The sequence below is a fragment of the Thunnus albacares genome, chromosome 7, assembly GCF_914725855.1.
Source record: "Thunnus albacares chromosome 7, fThuAlb1.1, whole genome shotgun sequence".
NCBI lineage: Eukaryota > Metazoa > Chordata > Actinopteri > Scombriformes > Scombridae > Thunnus > Thunnus albacares.
This window is the reverse complement of record NC_058112.1, coordinates 2,582,900-2,607,133: the sequence shown is the minus strand read 5'-3', so window position 1 is coordinate 2,607,133 and position 24,234 is coordinate 2,582,900. Positions and strand designations below refer to the sequence as shown.

Genomic DNA, 24,234 nt, shown 5'->3' with positions numbered 1-24,234 from the left:
TCATTATTTCTATTTCATCAAATCTACTCCACAATCTTTCAGCGGAAGTACACACTGCTGTACCGCATCATTCGGATCACAAGAGCAGAGATAAAATACCTGGCCCAACACCCAGAGGTGATTTAATCTTGTCATTAGTCCTGCAACCATCCATATGCTACCACAACCACCTAATTGACCTCTTCACACATCATTACTACTGCTAAGTCAAGCCTCATGACAACAAACAATTATATAAATTCTTTATATCTAATTTAAGCTTAAGTTAAGTCCAGGTCTTGCCTCTACTTTGCTTTTCTCTTTTTGCAGTCAAACTCAAGAGCAAGATATCATCAAAAACTACCGTGCAGTGCAACCGCTCCCATATAAACAGCTAAAAGCCAGTTCAGTTAGCTACATCGCGAGTGTTCTTTTTTTCTAAAGAAGTGACACTAAATTTAACTAATTTCCTCCTTCTTTTTCAGTCAAGAGGCCAGCTGAGCAGCTCATAACGTTAGATCATTAGATCAAAGCATGGAACATCACGGCAACTGTCAAATTAGACATTTAAAAATGTATATTATCATTCACCATTCAGAAGCCCTTTTTTTTTTATTCCAGACCCATGAAAATCTCTCTATATGGCTTCCTCTGCCTCTCTCTGTGTGTGTGTCTCTTGTCCTCCACCTTCTCTATACCCTGCTCACTCTCTCTAATCTTTCTTCCTTTTAAGAGCTTCTTATCATCATGTCTCATTATCATCTCTCTGTCTCAGCTCAGTTAAATCCAGTGTCTCCTTCATTGGCCTGACATGATGATTCCTTCCAGTGCCAAAGCACAAGATGATGACTTCAATCACTACAAAACGACAGATCAACCACCTACACATTATAGCTCATATCCCCCACCGTGGGACACAGGTCAACACATTCACAGCTGTATATTAAAAATGAATTTATTTGTGTGAGTTCCATCCCTCCAATGGCGGTAGCCAGATTTGATTGTCTTTATACGGTGAACGTCTCCTTTGCTCTTTCAGCTCTTGCATTTCAGTAAAACGTCCTGTGAAATGTATAATCAATATATGTAGATTTAACTGTGCTCACTAACTGTTCTTCCAGACCTGACTGTGCTTACCAAGAACTGACAGTTCAAGATTTTTTTTTTTTCCCATGTTCACAGTCAGGTAGTTAAGTCGAGCTGTGTGTTGAAGCTCAGTTGTAATACCTGCGCGTAGGGAAACAGAGGAACAAAGCCACCAGACAAATGACCTGAGTGTCGTGCAGGGTGAGAGTTGTGACTGTGTGCTGGGTTTATACCGCTGCTCAGTCTCCACAGTGACGCAGAGATGAAGTGACAGCTCCGGCTGTTTCCCATTTGACCTTATCTGATACATTGTGTTAACTGAATGATTGTCTCTTGCCTCTTGGATCACAGTTGTCATACGTAAACGACAACTTGTCAGTGTCCTCTAATACAATTAATGACTTTTACAATTCATATGAGCTCTCTGTTATCTGCCACAGCTATACAGGGCGTTTGTTTAATCCCTAAGTATGTATGTATTGGAAAAAAACTACAATGATAGTGGTGGCTCATAGAACATGTGATGTGGTGCACATTTAAACACAGGATCCGGGAAAGCTGTTCCAGCAATTTATTATTCTAGTCAAGGGTGGAATGAATGGATGAACAGTGGGATTTTTTTGTATTCAAAGGAAATATTGAAAATAAAATATAATAAATATGAACAGTAGCAAACAAATAATTTAAAAAAACCAATAACTGTAAAATGACTACCTCTCAAACTCAGAACATGAATATTTTAAAAAGGTGGTACCACAGTGTGTGTCCTGCTCAAATTGCCAAGAGAACCTCTATCAACAACAACTCTATCTCCTGATGTCATGAGAATTTTGGGATATTTTTATAGGCCAGAAAAAGTTTGGATACTTATCAGGTAAATTAGCCAGCAGACTAATCTTTTCCCTTCAAACTGGCTGCATCATTTTTCTGTCTGCATATTCTGTCTGCAAATGTCAGACATGAAAGAAGGTAAAGATGTCATCAGAGAGGGATGTGCTTTACATAGAAAGACTCTGACTCTCACTCTCTCACACACACACACACACACACACACACACTCTCCCTCACTCTCTCGCTCTCTCTCTCAGAGTAACCATAGTAACAGAATGGGGTGTGCAGCAGGGAGAGCAGATGTATGATGGGATGTCAGTAAGTGAGTCAGCGCTCTGTGTGGTTCCCATGACGTCGAGGCTGGACCGTCACACGCTTCCTGGTTGATGCTCCTTCCTCTTCCTGGCAATGACATCATCAGAGAGAGATTCTGGAGTCTTTGTTCTTCTTTGTTTCATTACATGTAGTAACAGCAATCCAATAATTATATATAGATATAGATCGATAGTTGGACAGATGTAACTTGAATATAGAATAAAATTAAAGACAAATGTAGTAAATAAATGAGAAACAGAACACAAATCATAGTGGATTAATAGATGAAAGAGTTACTCAGTGATACAGATCATTATAATCATTTTGTAGGAGATAAATGTTCTTTTCCATTACTGGTGTCTAATTTCTAATTAATAGTTTTTGCCTTTTTGCCTCATGAGTTTATCTATATGCTCTGAATAAATGTCTTCACAATTTTAAGACATCTCAGATAGCAAAATTGCTGTGACCCAGATCTGGCCCACACCCACTTTCAGCACTTTCATTGTTTCCCAGATCTGGGCCACAAGCAAGCCACATGTCAACCAAGAACAACCAGATAAACCAGAACTGGCTCACATCCAGAATACCTGAAAGCACTGCTTCTTTACCAAAAAAGGCCCAGATGTGATTTGGGATATTTAGGTCATATTTGCTATTTTACATGTGGGCCATGTCAGACTCACATCCATTTTATCCGGGCCAGAAGAAGGCCAGCAGTGCCGCATCACTGCCTGAAGTGACCCACTTCCATATGCTATCTGAGATAAAAGAGAAATTTCAATGATCGCATTTAATAACCTGAGGGGGTTTTGTAATTTAACTGCAAACGCATGTAAAGTGCACTGTAAAACATCACACTGGAATTTAGGGGAATCAACTAATATTTTGTCATTAACTAAATGTAAATATACACATATGTCTTTTGACTTGAAGTGATGAGTTAAAATAATGTACAGCTAAGAGTTTACTAAACTCATTACATTTAGTTTCTAAAGACATACAATTAGCATATTAGTAGATTTCCCAGCATGCATCACAATCAGAATCATTATCTGTTTATTAGCCAACTATGCAGCATACAAAGAATGTGTCTTGGTGTTTGCTCCCACAAATGCAACACAGAAGAATAAAAATAGAACAAAAGTGATGCAATAAAAAATGACGAAATAATCAAAATAATAATAAAATTAAATTTAACATTTACAATCTATTTACTGATTGGAATAATAATAGTTGTATAATAATAGCAGGTAAGTTATGTATCAGTGGAGGATGAATGTGATGTACAATGTTAAGTCAAATTTGATGAAATATAAATAATAAGTGCAGGAATTAAATGAGGGATGTGAGATGTAAAGTCCAGTTTGATAACAGTACAGTTCAGCTATTTAGTAGAGCAACAGCCTCTGTTCCTGTGTCTGCTGGGGGAGGTTTTTATGGATCGCTTTCTTTTTCCTGAGGGAAGAAGTTCAAAGAGATGGTTGGATGCATAGTTTGAGAATTAACAACTTTGGTCTAAATCTCACTGTGGTTTTGATTAACAATTTCCCAAAATGTCAAACTTTAATTAGAGAATACAGTCACGTACAGACACATGGTCATGTGTGCGTCTGCTGACAGAAAGGACATTAGAGAGAAGAGGAGGTGCACTTAGACACCCTTTAAAGGGGCACTCCACAAATTTCCTGATGATGTCATGAGAGTTATCTACTCAAGTTTGGGATTGGAGACTACATATGTATAATATATTGACCATGTCCAGAGATCCTTCTTTTTTGTTGTTTAAAGTAAACATAGGTGATGGAAACTTGACATGTGTCTTGTATAATACATGTTAAGATAAATCATTGTTGTTTCTTTCTCATAGTTATGAAACCAATGCTCACCATGATGAAGGCTAGTATCTAATTCAGTCCCTATCTCCCTGCACTTTTGATTTAACAAGGTCATAGGCAGAAGCCTCGCATTATGTCTTAGTTACTTGATTCTTTGTTCTAAATTGAACTAATTGACTTTGAGCAATTTTAATATATATTTTGAATAATAGGCACCTGTAATTTGGTATCCCAATTTCAATTTCAGTGGTAATTACATTTCAAAAATCAGGTATTCAATTGCTTATAAGATTCAAATCTTTAGTGTCATTATTTGTTTCCTCAGAGAGGAGTCTTTGAATAATCTGGTGGAACCTCAGTGACCCTGAAGGAAGAAAGAAAATGTGGTTTGGATGAGAATCGATGAAAGCAGATCCCTGCCCCTCCATGTGTATCAGTTCTGCTTTCTGTAATCCTCTGAGCTACACTACAGTAGGACAAGATTTTATGGTTTAGCTGTACCTCAGGCTAAACTGTGAACAAGACCTCCTCTGTGTGTGTGCATGTATGTGTGTGACAAATGTGTGTGTGTGTGTGTGCGTGTGTGTGTGTGTGTGTGTGTGTGTGTGTGTGTGTGTGTGTGTGTGTGTGTGTGTGTGTGTGTGTGATAACCCAGTTAAGTCATGTGTTGGTTTTTGTCCTTACACTACCACTCTGTGTCATTGACTCCAACCAGGACTCCATCAACAACAACTCTTTAGGCAAGAAGGACAGCTGGAAGGACTCCCACTCTTCCTCCCCACACATTACAGGTATGGGCACTAAATAGGTCTGAAAAAAAAAAAAAAACAGGCAGAATGTAGACTTATCCATAAATATTCTAGTGCATAGTGGTAAAAATAAGCTGTTCACTTCAGTTTTCAGATGTAAATGCTGGTAGAAGCTTTCTCAATTTTGACATCAAAAAATACACAATTTACAGCTTTCAACCACTAACAATACTGGGGAACACGTGTATCTTATGAATAATAATGCAAGTAAAACTGAGCACAAACTTTTAGATATAAAAGACTAACCCTATCTGGCTATACTGATGGTGAACTTGAAGGACTAATGCGTGTGCTCAATAAGCATCCCCGGTTTTTCTTTTCTTCCCTGTCAAAAGTCAGACCCTCTTGTACTTTACGTGTCATTTTTCTATCTGAATCAGTCTTGCTAACCTAACTCTTAATAGCCTTGCTAGCTTTAGACCACTCCTTGTTTCATTATCGTTCACAAATGAATCAGATTAACTTTTTCACAGCAGACAAAAAACACTGTTGCTAATAACATTAACGATGGCTCTGATTCAGCAATTACTTCACTACAACACAGCAGTTAGTGAAGTTACACTTGTGTTTGACAAGTCAAAATGTCTGCTGTGGAAAAAGGTTTATTCAGTTTTAGTTTTACTCCACATAGAGCCAACACAATAACTCTGCACACCCTCATTTGGAGACCACTGGTCTAAATCTGACTGTTGTTTTTGATTGTTAATTTTTTCCCAAAAGTTGAACTTTAATCAGAGACTCTAGACACCTTCAGGCTCACTGAGTAGACCAATGTCATGCACGCCTCTGCTGTCTGAAGGAGCATTAGGGAGCAAGGAGCATTAGGGAGCATTAGGAGGTGCATTTAGACAGCCATTGTTTGTTTGATTTTTTACCTTTAAAGGGGCGCTTTGCTGATTTTACACATACATGTTAGTATACTTGTATGTAAGTCACAAAGCATCCTACTCAGCCTATGAAAACTCAAACAAAACAAGAATAACCCCTGATGATGTCATAAGGGTTATTTTCTCAAGCTTGGGTTTAGAGACTACAAATTCCTAACAGAAAGCCTGACTTACAAACAGGGGCGCAGAGTTTGACTGATGTAGACATTTACCAGAGATGGAGGGCTTAATGATGAAATGATGTCAAATTGCAATTATGGGAAATGTAGGATCCAGTGTTTAGCCATACTAGGGACACAAAGTTACAATATTTCAGTCTATGCTGCTTTGATTATGACCATTCTTTTTAAAATCGATCTCTCTCCACCAATTTAGTGGATGTGCAATACTAAATCACTGGAGTGTCCCTTTAAACTCCATTCACCTTCATCAACACAGTAATATCCATACATATGATAATGATTTGTCCTCTTAAAAAATTTTTAGCTGCCATAGTTATGTGCATGTGAGGAATACAGAAGTGTGGGATACGCATTACAGTACAAGAATGACAACAAAACAAGACTGAAGTGAAAAGGTGTGGATTTTTCCTGTTCCTGTAAGTCAGATTCTGTTCAGGATAAACTGCTTACGGTAGACTATTTTAATAATCCCTCTGTCTACATCTGGTTGCCTAATACATAATCTGATTGTTTGCGTGTGTGTGTTAAGGGGATCTAGCACCACCAGATATTCAACCAAAAGCGGAGGACAAAGTCCGCCATGGCACCCGCCGCCCAGCCCCCAAACCACCAACAGCCAATGGAGCCAACAGCAGAGCCAATACTCAAGCTGCTGCCACCACTGCAGACACACGCGCTCGTCCACGGGAAAGACAGTTGTCCGGGGCCACGCACACACAGTCCTTCAGCTCATCGAGGAGTCAGCGAAGAGGAGGAGGAGCAGGAGGAGGAAGAGGTAGAGGGGGAGGCAGAGGAGCGACAGCGATGAGAGAGAGGAGTCTGGGGGACATCAAAGGGAAGGATGGAGTGACAGCAGGGAAGGAAGACAGAAGAGGAGGAAGACTGTGTGAAGAGTCCAAGGGGAAGGAGAAAGAGAGGCCCGGACATCAGAGGCCAAGAGAAGCAAATGTACTGAAAAGCCGGGGAGCTGATGGGAGAGGAAAAGTAGGCACTAAAGGGGATAACAGAGCAGGGAGATTCAAGCTGAACAACGCACTTTCTAGCCAGGAAGTTTATCTGACAGCCATGGTGGTCCCACGCACTCCTGTAGCACCAAGAAACCAGGACAAGAAGACCCAAGACCAAGGTAACAACCCCCCCCCCCCCCCCCCCCCCCCCCCGCCCCCCTCCTTCAGAGCACAGAGTGGTGTACTGTGCAGAGACTGTCCTTCAATTAAAGCATCTGTTCTGCTGAAGTGTCCTTTAGCAAGACACTTAATACTGCACCTGACCTTTAAGACATGCAGTTTTACATGATTATGTCAATACTAATAACTCTAATGTTGAACCAATATCTGGGCATGAATTACCCTTTTTTAACTGTTCATACCAACAAAATAAGGTATTTCCAATATGACGTACTGTACATGATTCAGTTTGTTTGACTGTAATTACTGTACAATAGATCAATAATTAAGTTGACAAAGTTGAAATTTTGATAAATTGAAAAAACACAATACATTTGAAAATAGGTTTAACTTTAGGGATATGGCATTTTAGCAAAAAATACTGACATATGGTAGTTTCATTATAAAATAAGTAAGCACTAATAAGAGTGTGAACCTCAGTGTAAGCACTAAACTGTGTGGTAACCAAGGTCACCAAAATCATGTTCCTGTTGCAAGGATGAATGTGTACAATAAAAAGTCAGAGATCTGAATGTCTGATGATAGAGCCAGAGGAAAGGTCATAGTGTCATTTAAATCAACAAAACAAAAGAAGGGATTCTACTACATGCCTTTATATTAATTCTCTTAAAGTCCTTTAGAGTGCCACCGTCCAAGAGCAAATGTGAAATCATTAAAATCAACCTAGTTTCCTCCTATCGGGAATGTGGCTTTGCAAACAGTTCTGCTCTGTTGTGCCAATTAGTTTTCAAGCTGCATTAATGTAGCATTAAAACGTAAGCTGCATTAAGTTGTTATGGGGAACATATTTTGCAAACAAGTTCATCCAACTTAGAATTTTTACGTGTTACTTTACTCTGTGTCAAAGAAACTCAAATCTGTGTGCTGTACACACCAAAATTCTCAGCTTACAAATGAGCTTGAATTGCCTGAGTGACACCTGTCACATTACACACATCTGATGCTCATATACACAGAAACAGACTGTTTGGCAGAGGTCAAAACATCAGTTTCCACATTAGTGTTAAAAAAGTTAAACTATGATTACAACCACAGGCCACTGAACACCTCTACCAGTTGGAGGGAATAAGTGCTTAATGGCAAAATAAGGAAACAGAGTACTGTGCTGATGAATTTCTGGCTGGGTTAATATCACTAGTTTGCCCTTATTTTTAAATATATAATACTCTATTTCTGCTACCAAATGACTTAATTAGAGACTTAAATTGGAGATTTACAGTGTCCTTTAATCTGATGATATCTGTTCAGAAATTAACATGTAACAAACCCTGTCTACCAACTGTCTATATTTTGTGTTCCTAGGCCAAAACCATGACAGGACCCAGGAAAATCCTCCTGTCCTTTCCCGGTCCAGCAGCGAGGGAGGGTCAAACAGAATGTCCCTCAGCTCAGACACAGAGGGTCCCCCACCAGGGCCCCTGCATCCTTCTCTATCCCACCGAACCAACCCTATCATCAGCGAAGAAGAGGGGGAGGGAACTCCAACTCCTTCCGTGAATGTCCAGAATGGTCCAACCCACTGCCATGAAGGTAATGAAAAGACAGAGATGGACTGTACCAAGTCAGAGGTTCACCCAGGGGGAAGGAAATGTGACAATAACACTGAGATGGATAGCACCAACTCTGTCACTCAGGGAGATCCTGCAGCTGCTCGGACTGTACCAAAGAGCGAAGCTTCAGCAGGGTTAAATTATGACTCTGTTAAATACACTCTGGTGGTCGATGAACATGCTCAATTGGAGCTGGTCAGCCTCAAGGACTGCTTGCACAGCTACAATGAGCACAATGATGACAGCGATGCAGAGACAGTCTATCAGTCAGCCAATGAGGAGGAAGACCCAGAGTATGAGGAGGAGAGGAAGAGGAGAGAGGAAACAAGGAAGCAAGGTAATAAGAAAGAGTCATTTCATTGCTTGGCACACTTTTGTCACAAAGCAGTATCAGTTGGTACAAAAGTGGCTGAAAGTCTAAAAGGAAGATTTGTAGTGTGGGTTAAAAATGCTAACTCTGTCCTCAGGGTGGCACTTGTGGGAGGTTCATGGGTTAAGTTCATTAAATGAAAGGGTTTTTCCCTTTGAGATCATGAATATTCTCAGCAAATGGTAAGAAAATTCAGACCATTTGCCAAACTTCATGGTAATCTGCCTGTTAGGTTGTAAGACATCTTATTTACCGCCAAGCGATGGAGCCAGAGGAAAGGTCAAGTGCCCTGAATGTCCATGGATTTAATGGCTTCCCAACAGTTGCTGAAAAAGCCTGCTCTGGATCCAAGTGTTGCACTGACATGCTAAGTGACTAGCAGAAAAGACTATCTTCAGTCCTCATTGTCAATGGGGTGAAAAATACAAATATAGAGACATATAGGACATCCATCTGCCCGGCATCAGAATCAGAATAAGGTTTATTGTGTGTTTGCACATACAAGGAATTTGCCTTGGTGTTGTGGTGCACAACAGTCAAAAATATACACAAAATTAAGTAATCCTAAATAATATAAAAAAGAAAGAAAGAAATTTTTAATAAAAATAATGTAAAATATATTCTAAGTGAGAAGAGCTGCTGCAACTTTAAATTTTAAATTGAAGAGAATTAAATTAAATGTACAAAATATTGACCAGGAATGTGGAAATGTTCATAGTGTAAACAGTATATTCAGTGTGCAATTAATAATAATAACAATAATACAAGTAAGATTATGAGATTTTACGTTAATATAACGCGTAATGTCCATGGGTGGGATAGAATCTGTCGGTGGGGGTCCTGTGCCTTGTTGATGAGGGCGGCTGCAGTTGGGAAGAAACTGTTCTTGTGTGAGGTTTTAGTCTTGATAGACCTCAGTCTCTTTCTGAAGGGGAGCGTTTTAAAAAGTTTCTGTCTGGGGTGGGAGGGGTCGATCATGAACTTTCCTGCTCACCTCAGTGTCCTGGAGGCGTGCAGGTCCTGGAGGGATGGCTGTTTGTAGTCAATCACCTTCTCAGCACAACAGATGATACGCTGCAGTCTGCCCTTGTCCTTGGCAGCTGCAGCAGTGTACAAGATGGTGATGGAGGAGGTGAGAATGAACTCAATGATGCCGGTGTAGAAGTGCACCATCATTGGCTTTGCAGGTTGAACTTCTCCAGCTGCCACAGGAAGTGTATCCTCCGCTGAGCCTTTTTGGTAAATGAGCTGATGTTCAGCTCCCACTTGAGGTCTTGGCTGATGATGGTGCCCAGGAAGCAGAGGGACTCCAGAATGTTGACGATGATGGGGACGGGTAGGGCTGTGTTCCTTCTGAAATCCACAACCATCTCAACTGTCTTTAGAGCATTGAGCTCCAAGTTGTTTTGTTCGCACCAAGTCACCAGATGGTCAATCTCCCACCTGTGGTCACCAGAGATGAGCCCCATGAGGGTGGTGTCATCCGCCAACTTTAGGAACTTGACAGACTGATGACTGGACGTGCAGCTGTTGGTGTACAGGGAGAGGAAAGGGAAAAAGGATACAGCCCTAAGGGGAACCGGGGATTTGAGTTTGGACAGCACAAGGCGCTCAAAGGACTTCATGACCACAGATGTTAGGGTGACAGGTCTGTAGTCTTTAAGTCCTGTAGTCTTTGTTCTGTTCAGGACGGGGATGCTGGTGGAGGATTAGAAGCAGGCTGTCACACAGCATGTCTCTAGTGAGGTGTTAAAGATGTCTGTGAACACCAGAGACAGCTGGTCAGCACAATACTTCAGGGTGGAGGGAGAGACAGAGTCTGGTCCGGCTGCTTTGCAGGGGTTCTGTCTCTTAAACAGCCAGTTAACATCCCTCTCCAGGATGGAAAAAGTCATTATTGTGTTTGGGGAGGAAGAGGCCTCAGAGATGGCTGGTTAAACAGCGTCCCAGCCCCCCGTTGAGGTGGGGGAGCTGGCATGCATCATATTTGCCTCTTTCAAGTTGGACCTCAGCTACAAATTGCAAGATTCTAACAATATAAGAACACAAATGAGACAGACACAAACTGGCATTCACACTGTGAGTAATCCTTCATCCTAATCCTAGTCCATTGTAAGTATCTCATCTGTCATTTGCAGAAAGAAATAGCATTTTGAGACTGGTCTTAAGGATATTTAAGTGAACCCAACAAAGGTTTTGTGATTTGTACATAGAGCTGAGTGTCATCTGCATAGCAACAGAAATAGATAGCATGCCTCTGGATCATGCTATTAAGTTAGAACATAAAAAGAAAGAAGAATAGAGGGCCCAGTACTAAGCCGTGTGGGATACCATTGAACAGATACTAACAGCATCATGTCTGATACTGAATGTAGAGTGCAGGTATGGTCTCAGAAGAGTAGATTCACTGAAACTTAATTCAAACCCACACCGCTTGTTCTCACTGGTCCTAGTTTCTTGCTACTAACAGTCTAACCTTTTCTTTGTTTTCTGCTCCAAGACAGGAGGAAAGAGGAGGAAAAACGAAGAAAGGATGAAGAGGAGAAGAAGAAGCGGAGGGAAGAGGATGTGAAGCAAAGGAGGGAGGAGGAGATGAAGAGAAGGAGGGAAGTGGTGGCAAGGGTCTATAAGCAGTCCAAGGTAACGTCAACCACAACTTCTGAGGAAGAGGAGTCTAATGGAGGAAGAGCTGGAGCTCCCAGAAGCAGGAAGTTCCTCAACCTGTTTGCCAACGACAGCAGCCATTACAGTGCAACCGGTTAGTTTATTGTTTGAATATTTCGTTTGAATTAAAATAGCAGGTTCAGCCATTTTTATTTTCATTTAAGCAAGATGGGTGTATTGTCTCTTTGTTGGGGTGATGGGATGTTTCTATAGACTGCTATGATTAGACATTTTAAAGCTTGGGTTTATTGCTAGCTGCCATCTTGGTAGTTACTAAAGCCCAAGAACCAAAGGAACTAAAGAGGAAGGAGCCAAGGTGGAGCTGCTGTGATAAAGGCACCCCAGTGAATCATGCACTGACTTGAATGGGTCTCCATGGTGCCAATGATGCTTTTGGAGCCACCCTCTGATGTCTATTAGTGGAAGTAAATCTTAAAGCACATAAGGATTCACTTACTGTGAAGAATGTGTAGAATTGTAGCATCTTTCAAATTATCCTGATGGCACAAGTTTTTGTTTGGAGAAAAAATGTAGAAAATCCCAGTAAAACCTGATGCAGGCAAAGTTGGCTGCTCCACCAGTTCCCCCAAGCCCTTGAATCACTGTGAATAGTCACTGTCAATTCATGAATTGCAATTTTGTAAGAATTGTTGCACTACAAAAGCAGAACTAAGGCAGGTTCTTCATTTTTACTTAATCTTGAGGCAGTATCTTGTAGAAAATCTAGCCGCTAGCATGGCTGATAAAATTAACAATCATGTCATCTTTAGGACCATTTTTTCTTGTTGGAGGATAGTTTGGTGTCCTGCATTAATCACAGTGCCAAATAATAAGAATGTCCTTTGTCAGTCTTGATTCTGTGATTTCTGATTAAAGGATGTCTTAGGATGTCTCTTATTAAAGGTTGTGTGTATAATACTGATCCTTATGATTCAGGTGCTGGGTCATTTGGTGTGTTTTCCTGTGTTTTGGATGGTGTGGAAAGACAGCAGAGCCACAGAGCTGTTTACAGGTTAACACATATTAACATACACAAACTAATTGTTGACATGTGCAAAATGAACAGATTAGACTGAACATTTGACTGTACATTTTTATGTCTCTTTTTAGGTTTGTTCCCCGTCATGCTGATGAGCTGTTCCTAGAGACAGATGACCCACTGTTAATTCTGAACCAGTCTGAGGACCTGTGGTGTCAGGGTTACAACATGAGGACCGGAGCTACAGGCATCTTCCCTGCCTTCTACGCTGTCAGGGTGGACAAAGATAATAACAAAGGTACATTGCAAAGAAGTGGAGTATAAAAGGTGAATATCATCCATAACAGCATTTGATAATTTGAGATGTTTCTTTGTTCTCCTTCCTTTCTCAGTTCAGAGAGATGGTTGCATGGAACAGTTCATGGTGCGATTCCTGGGTTCAGTTCAGGTGCCCATCCACAAAGGCAATGATGTGCTGTGTGCTGCAATGCAGAAGGTAAACAGCTACAGACACTGTACAATAGAACACCATGAGAGCTGATTATGAGTGATATACTTATAAAAAAAAAACAACCTCCAGCTGGTGATCACCACGGCATAACAACAAAATAAAAGCTAATAGCTATTAGCAAAGTATTAATGCTTTACTACAATTAGAGCCTGTCCTGGTATAACGTTTAAATATTATTAAGTAATTTAATTAATTATTTACAATACCTTTACCTTTAAAAGCACCAATATTTTTTTTCTATTATGAATCGAAGAATGAAATGGATTGCTCACAACCCACAGAGATTGTCACCCAGCTCTCCATCTTTACAGCACCTTTTAGCCTCTTTTAGCTCATTGTTTTGGTTTAATTGCATACTTACTATTTGGTTCTGTCTCTGTGCTCTTATCAACTTAATGTCTAGCAGTAGCAGACAGCGTTTTCATATATTCAAAAATCAAACAATGATAAACCCACTGTACTCTAACTGGCCAGCAAATAGCAATTCGCTACCAGACATTCAGCTACTTGCTAACATACACAGTTAGCAACTAGCTGGTGAACATAGTGAAGCATTTAGCAGCTAAAGAGACAGATATTTTTTTCAGGATTTGGTGGAGACAAAAACACAGTTAAAAGGAGAGCGAATATTGAACTTTCATTCATCAGGTGCCCAGAAAGCTCAGTAGCTGGGAGCAATGCACACAGTATGCCTGTGTGTGGCATGAGAATCAGACGCACGCTCCTGATTGGCTATTGTGCCACATGCTACGGTAAAATAAATTAAACATGGCATAGAACTGACTGAAGTGAAATTATTTTACAGCAGCGTGCGGCACAGTAACCAATCAAGATGTATATACGCGTTGCTCCAAGCTACGGGGGATTTCCTACAATCATGGAAAATTTTAGCCGGGACAGTACAGGATTGGTTTTCTTTTTCAGGATTCAGGCAGGACAAGAATTTTTTTTACAGGACAGTACAGGAGTGAATTTTCACATGTCATACTCTAGTACAGAATCAGATGACGAGACTGAATTATGCTTTCTTGTGAAAACATGAATAATTCTGATTTCCTGGCTGTATGGAAGCCATTAGGCCTCCCACCGACACAATCAGTGGACAGCAGCTTGGCTCAAGTTAAGAGAAAAATACAAGAAAGTTGATCATCCTGGTGAAGTAGAGATGACATTCTCACAAGTGCTTTAAAGGTGAAATGTGAATTGGCCACATGATACCCCCCAATACAGTTTTTCTACCACACAGGATCATTTTTCATTAACCGCATGCCATCTTACAACACAGTAATCCATTTGAGACCTAATTTATTGATATGATATTTCAATATTGATCCAGCTTACTACAATGTGCTACGATGCCAAATGGCCAGCCAGTGCAGTTCATCAGATCAGCTGACATGAACGGCTGATGTCTCAACTGGCAACAGCTTCTGCACTTTCTTGCCTGACAAAATATTGCCTCAGAAAAAATTTAGTTTAGTTTAGTTTAATTTAGTTTAGTTTCACTACATCTGTTGGTGATCTGGACCTCCAGAGCACATCCTAATGAACTTTATCATGGACTCAAGCCCAAGGAAGTTGATTTTAGTCACTTTTAGGATTTTTACTCAAATAAATAAATAAATAAACAATTGCAATAAAAAATCAATACCTTACCAATACATTACCTCTTTTATTTTCTTGTTACTCCCTGGGAGGTTAGGTGTGTTAACTACTTATTATTGGTTTAAAATTAAGGTTCGTCAGTAGAAAGTGGGAGAGGACTGACGTTTGAAAGGAATAAATGAAAGAATAGGGGTTATAATATGCAACACATGCAGAGGAATTGCCTATTTATTCTTTGAAACCTTATGAGCCTAAAAGTCTCTCCCAGATCTCTCCCAATCTTTAAACCTGCTAACTGATGGGTGGTGTACCATTTGCACACCATGAGTGGCTTCAGGTTGCGACAGCAAAGTAATCAACACAGTTATGGTATAACAGTGCATATTACATTTTTGCTTCCATGACAATAAGTGTTGGTTTTATACCCCGATGTCCTCTATCAGCTGGCCTAATAGTGTACTACACAAATGATCAAGGTTGTTTATTAAAGCTTGTTGTAAAGCTTGCTGGCTGAAGGATAGTTCTATATTTTGTAGCCTACTGAATGAGTTTAAAGGGTCAGTTCACCCTGATAACAAGACAACTCACCCCTTGTGGTATCTTACCATGCAGATATTTTGATTTGATTTGGCATGGTCTTTTTATTAGGAATTTCCCTCAAAGGAGAGAAACTGTGGAAACTGGTCACAATGAGAGTATGAAATGAATCCAATGAAAGACCTGTGGCTGTTGAGAAAATGTAATTTTTCAGTGTGGAATACCATCCAGCTCCACTGCATTGGGGAGGGGGCAGAAATCTCAGAGGTGGAAATCTCAAAACCAAGACAAATTGAACCAAAACAATCTGTGATTTGGATGGACTGACCCTGCAAGAGACTCACATTCAGTGTGTTATATAAGTGGAGAGCTGTACCTGTTGCGGCTCTAATCACTGTGTTTCCCCTAAATCCTTCACCAGGGTCCAAATCCTTATTAAGAACATTATAGCTCAGAGCTAGCTACTTTAGCTTTAGGCTTAGTTTGGAAAAGGATGCTTTTTCTCCTTTCGACACATGTTTTACATTTTGTTCTTTGCTTTTCAACAGATCTACCTCTCTCTGTGAGAGAGGATTTCATTTTATTGATTACTGTATATGATCCACAACACACAAACACATAGAGTCGAACAAAGGTGTCTCACTGTTTTTGAACTTGCAGATACATATTAACCACATTACAAACGCATAACTGAAGTGGGTCAGTTATCAACTTGATGAAGATGTATTCCTTTGGGTTGATTAGGATTGATGTAATCCATAGGGCAGTTGTTATTGATTCACCCTTTTAAGTCTGACTGAAATTAAATAGCATACATATCTGCTTGGTAAATAATTTGTCCCATGTTATCCTTTGACAAAAAACTCAGAAACCAAAAGAGAGAAATGTATATTTTTAATTCTTTTGTTTCATGATGGTGCCACCTAGTTTTCCATACCATACCATAGCATACCATTCCGTTATCGATCTACTTAGACCTTATTTCAATACAGCAAATCAAATCTTGCATAGATCAATAACGTGGCATTCTACACTGAACCTGATAGCACAGACTCTGAACAGCAATCCCGGTAGCTTTCCTGCTAAAGTCTCCTTATCTAACTCACAAACATGAACACACGTCTTGTCCTGCACTTTAGCTTGTTGAATGAGCCACCAAACAAACATTCACTGTGGAAAAGTGCACCGCTAACATCAGTTAGCAGGCTAGAGAGCCAATGATGATCGTGATGCTGCTAGTCAAGCTCCTCAGGTATGTTCATTAATTGACTGAATGATCATTTAACTTATGTGTTTACAGGTAGCATATAATCGGCGGTTAGCAGGGCAGCCTCCCTCAGCCTGTGTGCTGGAGGTCAGTGTGAGGGGTGTGAAGATCAGCGTCCAGGACCAATGTCACTCTGCTCACAGGGTACGTGCAGGACTATATCTACACATCTCCCTCCTCTCTTTCAGCACCACACCTTTCAAAATCAGACTGATGGAAACCCAGCGGCTGGTAATCATGGTGTTGACAACATGTGACCTCCCTGTAGTCAGGTGTAGAGCACTCTCCAGTGACATTCAGCAGTAATTATAAGCTACACCAAAAACGTGATGGTGGTTTTAACTGCTCTGCCAATGTGGAGATATATGCCAGCATTGTTTCAGGATCAGCTGTATTTAACTGCCTCACTCACAATTTTCTCAGCTAATGGGGATCCTACTAAAACAATAAACAACAACAACACACAACTGGACACACTCTGGACATGACGTCTTACATTTCTCTCTTTCTTTCTTTCTCTCTTTCTCTCTCTCTCTCTCTCCGTCAGGGAGACCAGTGTTTCCATTTCTTCCAGTTGAAGAACATCTCATTCTGTGGCTGTCACCCAAAACACAGCAAGTGAGTCAAACTACTTAAGAGTCTAATTAATTTCCCACATGCGTATGAAATTGTACCTTTTCTCATAGTCTGTTCAGTGGCATTACATTTCGATCATTATGATGTAAAGCTCACAAATGAAAGTGTGGTGACTTAATTCACAACTAACTATGTACCACAGCAGTTGTGCCTTAATTGCTTGTAAGAAAAAACACACTGTAAGTTGCCTGTGTAATGCTGATTATTGCACTGCAGGTATTTTGGTTTCATCACCAAACATCCTGACCAACAACGCTTTGCCTGTCACGTGTTGGTGGCAGAGACAACATTACATCCTCTGGCTGAGTCTGTGGGGTAAGACCTATTTTACTCTGTTCTATTCTGTTCAGTTGCCTAGGCTGCTGAAAAGTTTGGTAACAATTAATTTACAGGTGTGTAATTTCCTGATAATTTCTCATTCATTTCTCAGGACTTTTCCTGGAAAGAACTATGTGATTTGGTACAAATTATGGGCAAAAAATGAATTTCTTTGCAAGAGAAGCTCAATTTCAACCAACATAAATATTAACTATATATGCATCTATTATTGGAAACTGTACTCTATTTTGAATTATACTGTATGCTTGCCTGTAGACAAATTTCTCATTTTTGCATTCCCCATAGTTAGTACCAAATTACATACCTGTCTTTTGAAAATTATTAATAAATTGATGTTGATGCCTATTGTTAAATGTTCTCTTGTCTATAGATAAAACATAGACATTAAATGAAAAATAAAAGAGCCCCACTAGCAGCCCCTACTGGCTGTAAAGTTCATTACACCACAAAAGATGGTCAGAGCAAAGTGCTGACACTCTGACAGTAAAAGTATTACAGTACCAGTGTTGAAGGTTTGGCCAGATGTTGTGTAAAGGAAAGACCAGATGGTCTCAAAAACATCAGCATACTTTCTCTGGAGACCCTGAATAGATTTCTACAACATATAGAAACCTGGCCATTAGTTTTTGATAGTGTGAACAAAGTTTACATTTTGTCCTGAGAGTGGCACTAGAGGATAGTTCATGGAGCATCCAAACTGGAAAGGGGTTCATTTTCTGGAAATCATGAATGTCTTTGTAAATGTCATAGTAATTTGTCCATTAGATTTGATGTCATAATGGGAAATTTGACTTGGAGGTGGTGTTTGAGGGAAGGTCAGGGGGAGTTACCAAAAATATTAGGATTCATCCTCTGAAGACCATGAACATTAACTACTAATTTCATGTCAGCCTGAGCAGTAATTGTCAAGAAATCCTCCTCTTGGCCCAAGTGTTGTCTTTTTATAAGATCAGTTACAAACCAGAGAGTTGTAGATGATAGAACAAAATTTGTTTTTTTATCATCTGTTTTGTCACATGCTTTTCTAAATTATTATCCTTTGCATTCTCTTCTCTCATGTCCCACAGGAGGGCCTTTCAGCAGTATTACAAAGAACATATTGGCTACTCCTGTCCCACTGAAGACATCTTCATTGAATAACACCTCTCTCCCATCCACACTATGTACTAAATACTCACTATGTGCATGTAAGCCTGGTCTTACACCACAAACTGGACCACTGCTATTATCTTCGTCAGACTACTTGCATGGTGGATTTCTTTTCATAGCTGCATCCAATGATACAGCAAGCTTTTCCTTCCTTTGGCCATGTCAAATATAAATACCTCTATGGATGGATGGGATCACATGAGATCTCCATGCAGTAGTAACAGTTGTAACATAAACCTGCCCAAACTCAAACACAAATATCTTATATTGATGTATTCTATGGTCTAAAATTACTTCCACCTATATGTAACAACATGTAGATATGGGATGTAAAACCTCATATACATCTGGTATGTTGAAACCTTCAGGACTATGGAGTCAATTTAGTGACAGAAGATATATCATCAGTTTGTGAACCTGGAACTAGTGCTGAAATGAATTTAGTAAATGATTAACCACCATCAAAAAACAATACTAGAGTCTTCAGCCACACTAGTGGCTCTGTGAGGCTGTAACAGGCTCAGCAGTGCTTTGAGCTAATGCTAACGTCAGTATGCTAACAAGTGCAGATTGACAATGTTTACCAGGTAATTTTTACCATGTTCACCATCTTGGTTTAGCATGTCAGCAGATAACATTTTCTAAATATCAGTAAACACAAAACACAACTGAGGCTGCTGGGAATGTTATTAATTATTAATATTTGGGCATAAACCAAAGTATTGGACAAATTGAAAATCTGAGCTGATCATAGTGCTAAATTAAAAATCAGGGAGTCACCAAAGTTATTACTTTTGGGGAGCATGAATGTCTGTTTAACATTTATGGCAATTGTTCCAATATTTTTCGAGATATTTCAGTCTTAACCAAAGTGATGGATGGACACCATCCATGGAGCCACATGACTAGTGTGGCTACTAAAACTGCAAAACATTAGTTCCAGCTTTAAAATTAGAGGATCTTTCACATCATTGTAAATAGAATATGCTTGGGGTTTTGGTCAGAGAAGATAAGCAATTTGAAGACATCACCTTGGGCTCTGAGCCTTTGTCATTATTTTTGAGATTTTAAAAGCTAGCACATTCAGTACATTAGAGAGAAAATCTCCAAATTGATGATCAAAAAAGTTGATGAAGCTTTTGCATTCATATTTTATGTTACATGACTGGAAACAAGCTTCGTGTACTTGGATGAGAAGGATTTGTACCTTAAGTTGCAGCAAGCATACATCAATTTTTTTAGATTTTTAGCAACTGGTCTGTAAAGCACCTAAAAATGTAAAAATCTGTAATTCCAGCATTTTATTTTTACAGATGAAAAGCATTGGCCTGGAATCAAATGCAGGTCAACTGCTCAATAGCCAGCTATGCTTACCACAAACCACAAGAGTTTAAAATCAGAGCACAAAGCTAAGCTGCAAGTTCATTAAATAAGTGAATCTTCTGTCGTTAAATTAACTTCATCCTTGACTCCATGCAGTGCAAAATGGCTTCTTATTATCAGCAATTTACCCCTACAGTTTAAAAGCTAGAGCTTGGATGGGATATACAATAAACAAATGGACCTGCTTGTTTCTTTGCACAGATGAGGACATATTGATTTTTCAAAAAAAATATATATATAAAAATGTAATTCTGTATCTTATAACCCCAAGACTTGACAATCTACTGTTGAAGACCTTTGGAGTTGCTGTTAAGGTGCCTAATTTCTCTTTCTGCTGCTTGATGTACCTTTTCTTCCAAATGTGGTTCCAACTACAAACCTGCTGTCCAGGGTTTCTCTGGTTGAGCAGTGACACATTTTTCTTTTCACTCGGTGTGATAAGAAGGCCCAAATGACGCTGTGCAATAGTATGTGTGCAACAGAGCAGTCTGGTGGGATGGTGGATCACTGTGCAGTCCAAGTCTGTCCATGTCACTCTCAGCTCAGACTTCGTTTGCATTGCCTGCTCAAATCTGGGACCAAATTTGGGGTCAAGTCATGGAGCACTCTCACAATTTAACATGGAAGTATTCACTTCTCACATAACATAAAGTATGTTTCCAATTTTTTAATTTTAGTTCGTTTTTGTTTGTTTTTTTAATGCTGACTCAGTTGTCTTGACATGAAGGATTAATTTTCCATGCAGTTCCTCCTTGTTTTTGTGGTCAAGATGTGTTAGAAGGTGAGATCCAGGCACAGAGTCATCCAGCTCTGCAGTTGCCCTTAGCTCCACCAAACTTTTTAGCCTCTTTTAGCCCATTGTTTGGGTATATCAGCCCACAAACTCTGCTCTAGTCAACCTTGTTTCTAACAGCAGCAGGCATCTATAAACTCTGATAAACCCCACTGACCACTACCAGCACAGCACCAAACAAGTTGGAGACTAGCCGGTGAACACAGTGGAGCATTTAACAACTAAAGAGCCAGATAGTTTTCTTTGGTGGAGTTGGTGAAATAGAGATAAAAAAAATAGAGTGAATATTGGACTTTCATACATCAGAGCATCAATGTTAGCATGTCTGCTGGATGTGTAATCAGGCAAATGTTTGCCCCACACATTCACAACTTTTACAATTTGATATATGGCAATATTGTCTTTTCAGTTTGTTCTGCTTTCCCCAAGTGGCCAAAAAATATTAATGCAGCTTTAAGGTCCAGGATTTAAAATTTTGGACTTACTACATCTGCATAAGCAGTTGGATTATATAATATAATCAGATTTGAGCAGGTAAAGTCAATGGAAATGAAGCTTGAAATGTTTTGTGTTCTAAAAACAGTGCCTATTTTTTTCTGGTGTAGTGATGATGACTGTCCTCGGTATTAACTGTTGACTTCAGATGTCTCCATTCACAGAATCTACAACAGCCAGTCTCATTCAGATGAGTGTTCTTGTAGCTGGATATGGCTTGGTACACCTAAGATGGCTGCCATGGAACTTTGAAGATGTCACTGAGACTCAGAAAGCTGGGGTTATTTTGTACAGGAATATTGTCCTTTTATTTAAAGGAGAAAAGTCAGTCAGTTATTGTAGTCTAATGCTGTTTGATTAATGACATATTTACTGTACAACTGATCAATATTACACCTGTTGTATGGGAAAACCTTAGCCTGAACTGATTTGAATTGATGAATTTGATTTTAATGAGAATTGTGTGGAAATATGTAATTCATTATTGGGATTATAATTAGCATTAGAAGTAATAGAAGTATTAATAGTGTTAGCTGAGATTTTTGTGGAGATTTTTTTGTCCCATGATCTCGCTGCTTTTGTAGCCTAGGGAGGATAAAAATGCAGGGTAAAATGCTAAATACTGGTACGCTTTTGGAATGATGGTTAAAGGTAATGAATATCTATGCAAAGCATGCAGCCTCTGCCTGAAAATAGTGGTATTGGTCTCTGAAAGCTGTATCAGCTGAAGCCTTTACAGAGGTTAAACCAGTTTTTTTTCACTAAAAACCCCATTCCCTGCCTTTCAGACAGCCATTGTCTTCCATTCATTGCAGAACGGTATGAAAATGAAATTCTATTTTGTCAAAAATATAAGCAGAGACGAAGTCTACTATGATGGACTACACATTTAGTTTCAAGTCGGATCTTTATACAGGAGCACACAAGTGAATGAAAATCAATGGTAATCTGGAAGGAAAGAAAAACATATTTAAAGGTAAAAAAAAACTATTGAATGCTTTGGAAAGTAGTGAAGGAACTAAACATGCACACTACTGGAACAGTTTTTTAAATAATAATTTCACTAGCAAGCAAATCTGAGCTTTCTGAGACCTCATGTAGTGTACTGCACCACGTTCATTTCCATGCCAGCCATCCCAGATGTGCCACGGAAGGTTGTTCTGATCCACCAGAAAGTGTCCTTTCTATCTATTCCACTTCTGTGATTCTAACACCATGGGGATCTACTGTACATAACTCATCAATATAGATATATCCTGTATAGATACTGTATGTATGTATGTTTGTATAGGAGTTATTGTATGCTGTCAGTTTGACCAAAACCTGGGTGTAACACCGCATGACATCAATGTTGTAAAATGAAGACAAGACGCACAGACTGATGAAGATGATGATGATGATGGTTATTCTTGTCAATAAATCACGTTTACAACTGCAGATGGAATAAGTACTTTGATATGAACCAAAGCCCCTTTAAGATTGAGGTTTACCACATTTCCATTGATGATTCTTAAATGAAAGGCATGATTTACATTTGGTTACTTTTGCTAGACCTCCTGCTCTCCACCACCATCATCAAAATATCAATGAGGGAATATCTTTTTGATGAATGGTGTTCCTCAGCCTTGGCGTGGATTCTACAAGTCTCTGGGACTCTTCTGGAGGGATGATGGTGGTGATGGTGGTGGAGAGCGCTGTCCAACACATCAGTCCAAAATCTCCCATAGCTGTACAACGGGGTTGAGATCTGGTGACTGTGAAAGTCATAGCATATGATTCACATCATTTTCATACTCATCAAACCATTCAGTGACCCCTCGTGCCCTGTGAATTGGGGCATTGTCATCCTGGAAGAGACCACTCCAATCAGGATAGAAATGTTTCATCATAGGATAAAGGTAATGACTCAGAACAACTTAGTATTGATTTGCAGTGACCCTTCCCTCTAAGGGGACAAGTGGACCCAAACCATGCCAGCAAAATGCCCCCCACAGCATAACAGAGCCACCAGATCCCCTCACTGTAGGGGTCAAGCATTCAGACCTGGACCAGTTTTTCCTTTAATTTGTGACCGGTCTGTATTAATGAAAACAGAAGGTACAAGGAAGTATATTGAAACAAAATGATATATTAAATCTAAAATACTGCTGTAATTTTCAGGTTATTTACATCAGAAGGGTGTTTCATTAAGCAAGATTACCTGTTAAAACAATCATATTTCAGTCAGTCAGGATTATTTTCAGGAAATTCCATTTCATAAAGAAGGTTTAAATAAGTCTGACTCAAGTTACCATGGACACAAGTCAGTTTGAAGTTTGTGTCAAATTTATCACATTTTGACACGATTGACTTACTGTGTAATTAAAATCTGGGGTCATATATTTTTCAGTCTTATGTATCTGCACAGTATTTTAGTGTTCAAATGTTATTTTAAATACACTGAAATTAAAGGTTATATAAGACTTAACCATGGCTGTAGCCTTGTAGCTAAATACAATTAAAGAAACACCCCCATACCCAGAAATTGATTAAAAATACAAGCTGGGCAGATGGCCAATCTTGAGTTATTTAAACAGTATTACCACCATATGGTGGCTGTTATGTCACCCAAGTAGCACAATCCAAACGATAATTATCTTATTTTCTTACATCCATACTTTACTTGATTTTCAGCACTTACTATCCAAAGAAATTTCACATCACTCACAGGTCTTTCAAAGTATAGATAGAAGAAAAAAGCCAGTCTTGACTCATATTAGCTCAAGGTTGGCTTTATTAATTAGTACTACTCAACCTGTGGCAACACTTAGATTACCCATATGATGTCATCATGATACTTTGA

The 24,234-nt window shown here is 39.4% G+C and overlaps 1 protein-coding gene across 1 annotated transcript in view; it reads left to right on the top strand.

The window, feature by feature from the left end:
* The window catches only part of LOC122986360 (C-Jun-amino-terminal kinase-interacting protein 1-like), a 30,656-nt gene extending 7,827 nt beyond the window's left edge, over window positions 1–22,829 (top strand). The window contains exons 2-12 of the mRNA XM_044357584.1: window positions 4,765–4,840; window positions 6,457–7,053; window positions 8,417–9,001; window positions 11,535–11,792; window positions 12,635–12,710; window positions 12,809–12,975; window positions 13,070–13,173; window positions 16,631–16,741; window positions 17,145–17,215; window positions 17,450–17,548; window positions 18,640–22,829. Coding sequence (XP_044213519.1) covers window positions 4,765–4,840; window positions 6,457–7,053; window positions 8,417–9,001; window positions 11,535–11,792; window positions 12,635–12,710; window positions 12,809–12,975; window positions 13,070–13,173; window positions 16,631–16,741; window positions 17,145–17,215; window positions 17,450–17,548; window positions 18,640–18,712 — 2,217 coding nt within the window. The 3' untranslated portion in view covers window positions 18,713–22,829. The remainder of the gene's footprint in view (window positions 1–4,764; window positions 4,841–6,456; window positions 7,054–8,416; window positions 9,002–11,534; window positions 11,793–12,634; window positions 12,711–12,808; window positions 12,976–13,069; window positions 13,174–16,630; window positions 16,742–17,144; window positions 17,216–17,449; window positions 17,549–18,639) is intronic.
* Window positions 22,830–24,234: the final 1,405 nt, after the last annotated feature.